The 12,569-nt window shown below is 34.0% G+C and overlaps 1 protein-coding gene across 1 annotated transcript; it reads left to right on the forward strand.

The window, feature by feature from the left end:
• Nucleotides 1-232: 232 nt before the first annotated feature.
• LOC140872924 (protein STRUBBELIG-RECEPTOR FAMILY 3-like) lies at nt 233-3,346 on the forward strand. Its single transcript, XM_073275854.1, has 7 exons — nt 233-448; nt 539-828; nt 1,274-1,545; nt 1,766-1,904; nt 2,032-2,153; nt 2,264-2,420; nt 2,968-3,346. Exons 1-7 carry the CDS (start codon nt 370-372, stop codon nt 3,040-3,042), a joined length of 1,134 nt encoding a protein of 377 aa, XP_073131955.1. The 5' UTR covers nt 233-369; the 3' UTR covers nt 3,043-3,346.
• The last annotated feature ends 9,223 nt before the right edge of the window (nt 3,347-12,569 follow it).

A 12,569-nucleotide genomic window follows, 5' to 3' on the forward strand; every position in this document is an offset into this window, starting at 1 on the left:
TGTCCTTTTTTGCAGTTTAGCTCCTATTTTTACCTTATGAGATTTTATAAGACCTCCCTTTAATGGTGCAGAAGCGCAGGCAATCCCTTTAACACTACGATAATACCTTCTCCACCATCTCCATCTCCTTTGTTATCTCCTTTGGAGGCGCCATCTCCTTGGTCAGCTCCTTCAGCTAATGTAAATGGGCCATCAGCATCTCGATTACCAGAACCTGGTGGGAAAACGAAGCACAACACTACTAGCAAAATCACATGGATACCTATTGTTGGGTTGTTTGCAGTAGCAGCCCTTGCTTTGGGCGTATGTTTCTTCTTGTTCAGACGCTGTAAAAGAAAATTTAGTGAGAAAATAGGCAAGAATCAAGAGATGGAGAAGCATGGTGTCATGACTGAGACTCGCAAACCTGATAAATCTTCACAAAAGCCTTTGTATCAAGTAGAGAAAGGTAATCAACCTCCCCCGTACTTTTTCTCTTTCCTATTCATTATTTTTCCCATTTTCCTTCCAATCAACTAAATTTTATCGTCCAAAGCAGTGCCCAAGGACACATTTCGGGGAAAGGAACACAGTATAGACATGACAGGATTGGATAGTTCTCTGTCAACCAGCGCACGTCCTTTTCCACTTGTGTCCGCCGAAAAAATTCCCGGTGATCCAATTTTTACTGCTTTAAGCCCAAAGGAAAATGCTTCTAAGAGTTTAGGCTCTGCTAATTTCTTCACAATTGCATCTCTTCAACAATATACGGACAGCTTTTCTCAAGAAAATCTTATCGGCAAAGGCATGCTAGGCACAGTTTATAGAGCTCAACTTCCTGATGGAAAGGTATGCATCTTATGATGTATCTTGAACTTTTTGCTATCTCTGGATGTAATACTTGCAAATCGAACTCTTGTTTTTTCATGTTTGTATTTGTTTGTTTTCTTTGATTCAATGTTGATATTTTAAGAGTCCTGTTTAATTTGCAGAAGGCTCTTTTCTACAAAAATGATGATGGACTGATCAATTGCATTGTCTCTAATTTGATTGTTGCTCGGATGTGTTATTCTAGATATTTTTTTATTTTTGCACCCTTCGGTCTAGATTTAACTTGGTCTGTGCTTAACGGTACTGTGGTAGCTGCCCATCCTAGACAAGATTGTGTTATGTGCGTTGCTCTGTTTCCCTCCATCTTCAATGGATTCCAAGAGAAAACCATGGTCTTTATTTGATGTAATGTATTGTTTGTGTTCATGTTGCCCTTCTCATGAGGTTGTCAACGCATCTCTAGGTACTGGCAGTCAAGAAACTGGAGCAGTCTGCTTCAGCGAATCTAAGTGACAGCGAGTTCCTTGAGCTCGTGACAAGTATCTCAAAACTTCAGCACCCAAATATAGTTAAACTTGTCGGTTACTGCCTGGAGCATGGACAGCGCTTGCTTGTTTACAATTACTGCCATCATGGGACACTTAATGAGGCGTTACACCTGGATGACGAGATCAAGAGAAAGCTTTCATGGAATACCCGTATGATTCTGGCACTTCAAGCTGCAAAGGCTCTAGAGTACGTTCATTTTGGCGAAAACTGAATGTGATTTTGACAAGAAAATTAGGTTATTTGATTTAAGAGATAATTTTCCTGGTTCACCTGTTCTTGAAATACCCATTTCAGCCTCTTGCTTTAAATCCTTTGATCTTGCCCGGTTTCTCAAAACAAATCTTCCACTGCCCACTTTTTACTCGTTATTGTTTGGAGACTTGATTGTGCTGTTTTATTGATGAAGATATTTGCATGAGGTCTGTCAGCCACCCGTCGTACACCGGAATTTCAAGTCTACAAATGTGTTACTAAATGATGATCTTTCTGTACGAGTTTCTGACTGTGGCTTGGCTCCTTTGTTATCATCTGATCACATGACTCGGGTAATATCTTGCAGTTATTTTAATATTGTTTGATATTTTCATCGATGTTAGAACGATGCAGTCATTATTCATGTTCAGATGTTGGCAGTACTCGAATTTGCATTGATGCTAGTGTTTTTTTTATCAGTTGCAAGGTTCTGGTTACGGTGCTCCAGAACTCGAGACAGGAAGCTACTCTCAGCAGAGTGATGTTTTCAGCTTTGGAGTTGTGATGTTAGAACTTCTCACTGGTCGAAAATCTTATGACAGGTTATCACATATTTATACTGATAGCTAGAAACTGGATATTCTGAGTATTGCTACGTTAAACTCTACCTTAAAAGAGGACAACCTCATAAATAATCTTCATCCCGAAACAGATTCCGTCCTCGAGGATCACAATATTTGGCTAGATGGGCATTGCCACACCTTTATGATATAGATGCATTGTCAAGAATGGTCGAGCCTTCGCTAAAGGGTGCTTATCCATCTAAATCTCTCTCTCGACTTGCTGATATAATCACGCTATGTATTCAGGTATATTCCCATTTCCTTTTCTTATACTCCATGGATTGGTTTTAAGTGAGATTGCTCAATAATGGACTCAAGACCTCGTTTCATTTTATTTGTTGTTTGGGCCCGATGTCTAAGGTTTCGTTTGAACATATACGTAGTGTTGTGTAAGTTTAACTTCAATTATTTTTTTAGACAAGATTTTTGTAAAATATTTTTTTAAAAATTGTTATCTAATTATAGTTTTTAACGAACAATTTATAGATGTTTTTACAATGGAAGACAAAGGATGAATATTAAAACAAAATTACTTTTGAATTATTAAAAAGTTCTTATATAATATTTCTCCTAACACATTTATTTTTAAAACAACTTTTAAAAATGTTTATAATTTTTTTTTTAAAAAAAAAACACTTTTATAAAAACGTTTATAATTACTTGTCGAATAAATTTGACAACCTTTTAAATCGCATATGACATGATGCCTAGGAAACTTGGGATTGTATTGATCGACATTTGAATTATGGTGATTGTAATTGTGAATTTTACGTGTTTTGTTTCTTTTCCACAGCCTGAGCCGGAGTTCAGGCCACCGATGTCTGAGATTGTCCAAAAGCTATCGCACTTGGTATCGAGTGATCGCTGAGCAGCGTGCACGGGTCGAGATGGCAAGAATCTTGAATCTTTAACTGTTGGCACTTACATTATTTTTGTTTTTTTTCCATGTAAATCATAGCCTCAACCTGTTGCTTTTCTGGGTGCATGTATATTTTTTAAGGTTTGCTTCAAATGAGTGGTGATTTATGTATCATATGTTGTCTGTAAAATAGCATTGTGTCTTTATTTTTTGGTGTGAGAGAAATTATACACTGTATTTTCCCATCTCATCTGTATTCAATGATTATTACATTGTTTTTTTCTATAATAATATATCATGTATAAACAAACAACTGCTGCTGGCTGGTGAAGATAATTTATGTAGCAGGAAAAATAGAATTTCGACACTGCGGGTCAATTACAAGGGGAAAAAAGAAGAAAAGTTGCGCCAGTCTTGTCTCAATCTGCCCTGTGGCTCTGGACTGGGTGGCCTTTTGTGTAGTAAAATAGCGTCAAAGTCTAATTTGGGTTCAACGTAGTTTTCATATGAAACGGTTTAATAGATTTATGTTTCGGAGATGAGTTGATTTTTACTTATATTTATAATATAAATTAATTTTTTAAGTAAAAAATAATTTTTTTTCATGAGTCGATTTAAATGAGACATCCACTTCACAAAATTTAATCGTAAAAGTGTTTCACGTTATTTACCATAGTTGAGAATTTTCTATTAAGGCTAGGGAATGCAATGGGTGGGTTCCAAAATTTAAATTCGTGGACAAATTCATAGCACCAAATTGTGGGTCTTCTTGAGTTAATTTCTTTTGCAATCATTGAATTCCACGTGGTTCTCGTTACATAAATGTACTTCAAAATGTGTGTTGGACAAACTAACATGTGGCATTATGAACCCGTTCTGGATGCGTCCGAATTTTTTTTTTTTTTTTTTTTTTTTTAACTGGATGCGTCCGATTTGATTAAACAAAATGTTAACTCCATCATTTTTATTTGTTTATTTATTTTTACAACCACCGTTTTTCGATGAGTTCTAATAAATTATTGGATAATACAATATCTTATAAATCATGCTACATTACTATTTCGTAATGAGCAAACTTAGTGCAACATGCTAAGGGCTTACGGGGGTGTTCTTGGAGGACTTTAGCTACTAGTTCGCCGATCGGAGTTGCGCTGTTCACTACAAACCAGTTATCTAGTTTTCCTTTTTTTGCGCTCTCAACGAGTGCTCAGCAAGAGACAATGAACAAGAGCTTTACACGCATCTGAGATTCTAAAAAAGGAATGGCCGGAGGGGATAAACAATCAACATCTTACTAGCAGCTCCGTTGTTTCCAGCCCCCAATCCGCTCTCGCTCGCCGCTACTAACGGGGTCTCGGATACTTCCATCCGAAGGGGTGGTCTAAGTAAAGCCAAATAAAAACCCTCACCCTCGATTTTAACACCCGAAATAAGTGTTTGTAAGAACACGTGATTATTTGTCAAGTGTTCACCAATTCTACTAACTTACTGTTCGGATACTTCGTAAAAGTTTCGAAGCTTCATTAATTGTGCGAGATGCATCGTGCGTCATTGAGTCATTAACTTCAAGGGTTTATTGCACCAAACTCTCCTGTTAAATATTGAAAATGCACATTTCTCTCTTGTGAAATTTTAATAGGTATCTCAGCCTAAGCTTCTGTAATAGTTGCACGTTTAACATTTGTCACGACGATTTTGTTAAACACGCGTTGTTTTGACGCCAAAATAACTATTTTTTTTTATAATAATTAGGATTATGATATGAAAATGACATTTTATTATTGTAACAATTTTCATATCTACTCAAATACATTACCCACATTAGGATATATAATTTTTCTTCACAAATACACGTGATGTATTTGAGTAAATATGAGAACTACTACAATAAAAGAATGACATTTTCGTACTATAGACCTAATATTGTAACAGATACCTAATATTATCAAAACAATGGTTGATTAGGCGCTGTAACAACGCTTGTTCAATAACTCACTGCGTCAAGGGTTAAACATACAACTATTACAAAAAAGTAAAGGTTAAAGTGCATATTAAAATTTCACATAAAAAAGTGTGTATTTTCAATATTTTACAGAGAAATTTGGTACAATAAACTTGTAACTTTAAATAATCAACCATAAAGCAGTTAGAGTGCAACAAATCAAATAAATAAATTTAAGGCACCAGTCCTACCATCCTACAAATAGAAGGTTTAATTAGCATGCCTACTAGATAGTTGTTTCTTAAAAATAATAATCAGGTAACAACTTTCTGTTGTCATTATACTAAAAACGTTTAATGGAGGGGATAAATCATTGATTGATTACTCATTTTTATTATATATAATGTTTGACTGAAATTTTACAAAAATATTTGTAATATACATCATTATCTTATCTAAATATATTGTTGATTTATGATCTTTATAATATATATATATATATCGTCTCATCCAAAATCCAAACAATATATAAAATGCATGGAATTCTCATTGGCTACACTGCTGGGATGAGAAAACCATCGGGTATACATTTGTTTTGTTTTTTTAAATCTAATTTATATTTTCACAAAAAACAAAATCAATATTTTTTCCTAAATTCATTATTATAATATTATGTTATGTATGTATAAAGTTTTTTTTAAAAAATTAATTGTGGTGGATTCATGTGCATTCTAAATCCGCGTGTTAATGCAGACATCTCACGTCTCTATCCGACATACAATATAATGTTTATGGAACAAACACGACAATCAACATAGTATAAAAAGGTTGGAAATTTAACTAATAATTCGGTGAAGACTTCAGACCAAGATTAATTACAAATTTTAAATATTGATTTAGCACTAACCGAAATTTCCATGTATTTATTAGGAGACTGGTTCATTCCTAACACATTATCTATTATGAACCACGTCATCATCACTGTAAAAAATATATAAACTACTATCATGAATGGTACAATTTTTTGCTAAAAAAAGTTTTTTGGGGATGGAGGTCTTTTTTTTTTTATTATTAACAAGTTGAGGCCTAGTTATGGAACTATTTTATTTTTTATTTTTTTGAAAGGAGTTATGGAACTATTAGAGACCAAGAAAAGGGAAATTACACATAGCTTCTCTTAAAAATAAAGAATGGGAAAATAAACAAAAGGTGGACCATGTTGTGAAAAAGTAAAAATTTACGGTAAAAAGTAAAAACTCAAAAACTCAAAATTTATCAAATTCTACACTTTATAAAATTTTTCTCTCTTCACAATTGTGTTTTTCTACACAAATGGAGAGACCTATTTATAGATCTCAATTGGAGATTAGTCAAAAATTAATACATCATTAATTACATCATCACACACTAATTTTCAATATTTTACAACTCAATTTTCAACTTTCAACCTTCAACATTCAACAATAAATAATAATATATATTTATATATATTTTCAACACTCCCCCTTGTGATGATGATCATGATAGAATGACTATCTCCATTACGTGTTGTATACTGCCTCGTTAAAAACCTTACTAGGAAAAACCCATTGGGACAAAAACCATAGTAAGGAAAAAAGAGTGCAGCCACGTAAACTCCCCCTGATGTCAACATGAATGATTCTTCACATATTTCGTAGATTGCGCATCCCAATATTATAAATGTGTTTTCTGAATATCGCCGTGGGAAGTGCCTTTGTGAAGAGATCGGATGAGTTCTCACTTGATTGAATGTAACAGATATCAATATCTTTATTCTTCTCCAGCTCTTGAGTGTATGCAAAGAATTTAGGAGGAATATGTTTAGTTCTGTCACTTTTGATGTATCCTTCTTTCATTTGGGCAACACATGCGGCATTATCTTCATACAGTGTGATTGGATTCTTGTCCACTGATAATCCGCAAGAAGTTTGGATATGCCGAGTCATTGATTTAAGCCAGACACATTCACGGCTTGCTTCATGTAGTGCAATAATCTCGGCATGATTTGATGAAGTTGTAACAAGTGTTTGTTTCTGTGATCGCCAAGAGATTGCAGTGCCTCCACGAGTAAATACATATCCGGTTTGGGAACGTGCCTTATGTGGATCAGATAAGTATCCAGCATCAGCATAACCAATTATTCTCTGATTTGTATCTTTTGGATACAAAAGTCCCAAATCCGTCGTTCCTCGTAAATAACGGAATATATGTTTAATTCCGTTCCAGTGCCTCTTCGTTGGACATGAACTGAATCTTGCCAATAAATTTACTGCAAAAGATATGTCTGGTCTAGTGCAATTTGCAAGATACATAAGGGCACCAATGGCACTTAGATATGGTACTTCAGGACCAAGAACAACTTCATCATCTTCACATGGACGAAATGGATCCTTTTCTATATTCAATGATCTGACAACCATTGGAGTACTTAAAGGATTTGATTGATCCATATTGAAACGTTTAAGGACCTTCTCTGTATAATTAGACTGGTGAACAAAAATTCCACATTCTTTTTGTTCAATTTGTAAACCAAGACAATACTTGGTTTTTCCAAGGTCTTTCATTTCAAATTCTTCCTTCAAGTACATCATAACTTCTTGAATTTCTTTATTCGTTCCAATGATGTTTAAATCATCAACATATACAGCAATAATTACACATCCGGATGTTGTTTTCTTGATGAAAACACAAGGGCATATTGGATCATTTACATATCCCTTTTTCATCAAGTGCTCACTTAGCCGATTATACCACATTCGGCCAGATTGCTTTAACCCATATAATGATCTTTGCAATTTTACAGAATAAAATTCTCTGGGTTTTGAACTTTGTGCTTCAGGCATCTTAAATCCTTCAGGGATTTTCATGTATATATCACTATCAAGTGATCCGTATAAGTAAGCTGTAACAACATCCATAAGACACATTTCCAAATTTTCAGACACTGCCAAACTAATCAAATATCGAAACGTAATTGCATCCATAACAGGAGAATATGTTTCTTCATAATCAATTCCAGGTCTTTGAGAAAAACCTTGTGCAACAAGTCGAGCTTTATATCTCACTATTTCATTTTTCTCATTTTTCTTTCGAATAAAAACCCATTTGTACCCAACAGGTTTAACACCTTTAGGTGTAAGGACTATAGGTCCAAAAACACTACGTTTATTTAGCGAATTTAATTCAACCTGGATGGCATCTTTCCATTTTGACCAATCCTTTCGAGTTTTGCATTCACCAAAAGATTTTGGTTCATTATCTTCATTTACGATGTCACATGCCACATTGTACGAAAATATCTCATCAATATCTTGTACATTCTTTCGGTTCCATATTTTTCCAGTATTAATATAATTGATAGAGATTTCATGATTCTCGTCAGTTTGTGGTTCTGACAAAATATTTTCATCATCGTGTGTTTCTTCTGGAACACCATTTTCTATTTTCTGATCATCATTTTTCTCTATGTATTTTCTTTTCCGAGGATTTTTATCCTTTGAACCGATTGGCCTTCCACGCTTCAGGCGTTTTATGACATCATGAATGTCTTCATTTTGTTTCTTTGGAATTTCAACTCGAGCAGGGGCATTTACAGCAGGTATATATGATTTTGTTACCCCTTTTGTGTCTGCAAATGCATCTGGCATTTGATTTGCTATTCTTTGCAAATGCACAATTTGCTGTACATCTTTATCACATTGTTTAGTTCTAGGATCCAAATGTAATAATGATGGTACATACCATGTGATTTCTTTTTCGATGTGTTTCTTTTCTCCCCCTAACATTGGGAAGTTATTTTCATCAAAATGACAATCAGCAAACCGTGCTGTAAACACATCGCCTGTCTGAGCCTCAAGATATCTAATGATTGATGGACTATCATAGCCGATATAAATACCATTCTTTCTTTGAGGTCCCATTTTTGTTCTTTGAGGTGGTGCAATAGGCACATACATCATACATCCAAAAATTCTCAAATGAGAAATATCTGGTTCTTTGCCAAATACAAGCTGCAATGGGGAGTGTTTATGATATGCACTTGGCCTGATGCGAATCAATGCAGCAGCATGTAAAATTGCATGTCCCCATATAGAAATAGGGAGTTTCGTTCTCATAATCATTGGTCTAGCAATCAACTGCAGACGTTTAATCAATGATTCAGCTAATCCATTTTGTGTATGAACATGAGCTACAGGATGTTCAACAGTAATTCCCATCGACATACAATAGTCGTTAAAAGTCTGGGAAGTAAATTCTCCAGCATTATCAAGTCTTATTTTCTTGATCGTATATTCGGGAAATTGATTCCGCAATTTTATTATTTGAGCCATCAATTTTGCAAATGCCACATTCCGAGTGGACAATAAACATACATGTGACCATCTGCTAGAGGCATCGATCAATACCATAAAGTATCGAAATGGTCCACATGGTGGATGAATTGGCCCACAAATATCACCTTGAATACGTTCAAGAAATATGGGTGATTCCTTTTGGATTTTAGCTGGTGATGGTCTTATAATAAGTTTCCCCAGAGAACATGCTTTACACTGAAACTTATTATTCTGAAAGATCTTCTGGTCTTTCAGTGGATGACCACTTGTATTTTCTATAATCCTTCGCATCATTATTGAACCAGGATGTCCCAATCGATCATGCCAATTTGTTAGTATTGAAGAATTTCCAATAACCATATTTGATTCGATTGGACTTATATGTGTATAATGCAATCCAGTAGGGAGCATTGATAATTTCTCAACTACATATTTCTTTCCTGATTTATATGTAGTAAGACACATATATTTCTCATTTCCTTCGGTTATTGTTTCCGTATCATAACCATGAGAATATATATCATTAAAACTCAACAAATTTCTTTGTGATCGTGGTGAATATAAAGCACTATTTATCAAAAATTTTGTACCATTAGGTAACAAAAATTGTGCTTTGCCACATCCTTCAATCAAGTCTACAGGACCTGATATTGTATTCACCATTGTTTTTGTTGGTTTTAATTCCAAGAAATATTTTTCATTTCTGAGGATAGTGTGCGTTGTACCACTATCTGGTATGCAAACTTCCAGTGCATTATTTACATCTTTGATCATAGCATTTTCCATAATGATCTTCAAAAATAATATGCAATAAAATGAATTAAGAAAGATACATGCAAACAATACATGCAAAATATAATATGTTTTATAAAATAAAAATTACATTGTTACATTCTTTTCCCACCAGTATATTTAATCAATATCTTCGAAATCATTCAAAAAGTAGGCAGCATCTAAATTCATTGAACCACTTGCATGGTCAATGTTTTCAGTAAAATTGGTCTCTTTTTCTTTCCCCTTTATTGAATCTTTATAGAGCTTACACAGATGCTCAGGGGCTCGACAAGTTCTTGACCAATGTCCTGGAGTGCCACATCTATAACAAACACTCTCAGTTCTTTTTGGATGATTTTCATTTTCACCCGTATTATCATGCTGCCTCTTTTGTGGGTGGTTCGTGACGTTCCTTTGAGATGAGTTATTGAAATAACTATCTCTTTTATTTTCAAATCCACGGCCTCGACCACGACCGCGATCATTTCTATGCCCACGTCCACGCCCACGTCCTCGTCCACGACCTCGACCAAAATCTTGTCTATATCTTTGATTTTGGTTTTCATTTTTACTTACGACATTTGCTTCAGGAAATGCCGTTGAACCAGTAGGTCTGGACTGATGATTTCTCATGAGCAATTCATTATTCTTTTCCGCCACGAGTAAACATGCGATGAGTTCTGAGTATCTTGAAAATCCACGCACTCTATATTGCTGTTGTAGAGTTATATTTGATGCGTGGAATGTGGAAAATGTCTTTTCAAGCATTTCCATCTCAGTAATATTATGCCCACAAAATTTCAGCTGTGAGACAATTCGATACATCGCAGAATTATAATCACTCACCTTTTTAAAATCTTGGAATCTTAAAGTATTCCATTCATCTCGTGCGGTCGGAAGTATAACTTCCCGTATATGCTCAAAACGTTCTTTTAACCCTTTCCACAAAATCATTGGGTCTTTTTCGGTCAAATATTCACATTTCAACCCCTCATCAAGATGTCTGCGTAAAAATATCATCGCTTTTGCTTTATCTTGTGAGGATGATATGTTATTTTCTTTGATAGTTTCGTTAAGACCCAATGACTCGAGATGCATTTCTACATCGAGGGTCCATGGCATATAATTCTTTCCGGTTATATCAAGTGCAATGAATTCGAGTTTCGCCAAGTTCGACATGGTGGTACTAGAAAATAACAATGCATTTTATTAGTTAATTTCCATAAATATGACAATACAAAATAATGGAAGAACGTAAATTACAAGTGCGCATACAAATAGAGAAAAAATATGTGTTGGAAAATCGCTGGTGAGTAAAAGACTCGTGAGCATGATGATCATAGTCGTTATGAAAAATATCCTTATAAATGTCATCATCTCCATCTTCGAAAAAACCGAGGATAAAATATTTTGAGAGAAAGAATGAATTTGGTGTGATTGAAAATGAGTTTGAGTGAACATATTTATAGGGCAAAAACTAGCCGTTTTGTTACCGTTTGTGACCGTTGGGGGTAAAGAAAAAATTGAGTATGTGTTGAATAAAAATTCGTGATAATCATGTAATGCATATAATGATAATCATAATTAAATAATTATGTATATCATATCACATTATTATAAGGTCAGTGTCGTAGACAGCCTTTTATATAATGTTGTGAAATTATACCAATATAGTTAGTATAAATTCAGGTATAGTATATCATATCACATTATTATAAGATCGGTGTCGTAGACAGCCTTTTATATAATGTTGTGAAATTATACCAATATAGTTAGTATAAAGTCAGGTATAGTATATCATATCACATTATTATAAGATCGGTGTCGTAGACAACCTTTTATATAATAACATGAGATTATACAAATATGGTTAGTATATAAATACACAATAATATATATCATATCACGTTATTATAAGGTCAGTGTCATAGACAACCTTTTATATAATAACATGAAATTATATATTAATATAGTTAATATATATACATAATAAATATATATCACGTTATTGTTTAAAAACCTTAGAGGCTTTTATACTTGTCGTATCCCTTACCGGGAGTGTGGGATGTCGTCTTAACATCCTCCCAGGATTTATAACAAGTTTTGAAAAAAACTTATTTTTTTCATAACATGATATTATATATTAATATATACACAATAAAAATATATAAACAGTAAAATAAAAATTCTTACTTGTTGAATATTTTTGACTTCTTCTTGTATTTTGGAGCGTCGGAAAATATAGAGAACCTTCGAGCGATCGTGCTGATAACGTGTTGTGAAAAAGTAAAAATTTACGGTAAAAAGTAAAAACTCAAAAACTCAAAATTTATCAAATTCTACACTTTATAAAATTTTTCTCTCTTCACAATTGTGTTTTTCTACACAAATGGAGAGACCTATTTATAGATCTCAATTGGAGATTAGTCAAAAATTAATACATCATTAATTACATCATCACACAC

This window comes from Henckelia pumila, unplaced genomic scaffold, assembly GCF_033568475.1.
Source record: "Henckelia pumila isolate YLH828 unplaced genomic scaffold, ASM3356847v2 CTG_494:::fragment_2:::debris, whole genome shotgun sequence".
NCBI lineage: Eukaryota > Viridiplantae > Streptophyta > Magnoliopsida > Lamiales > Gesneriaceae > Henckelia > Henckelia pumila.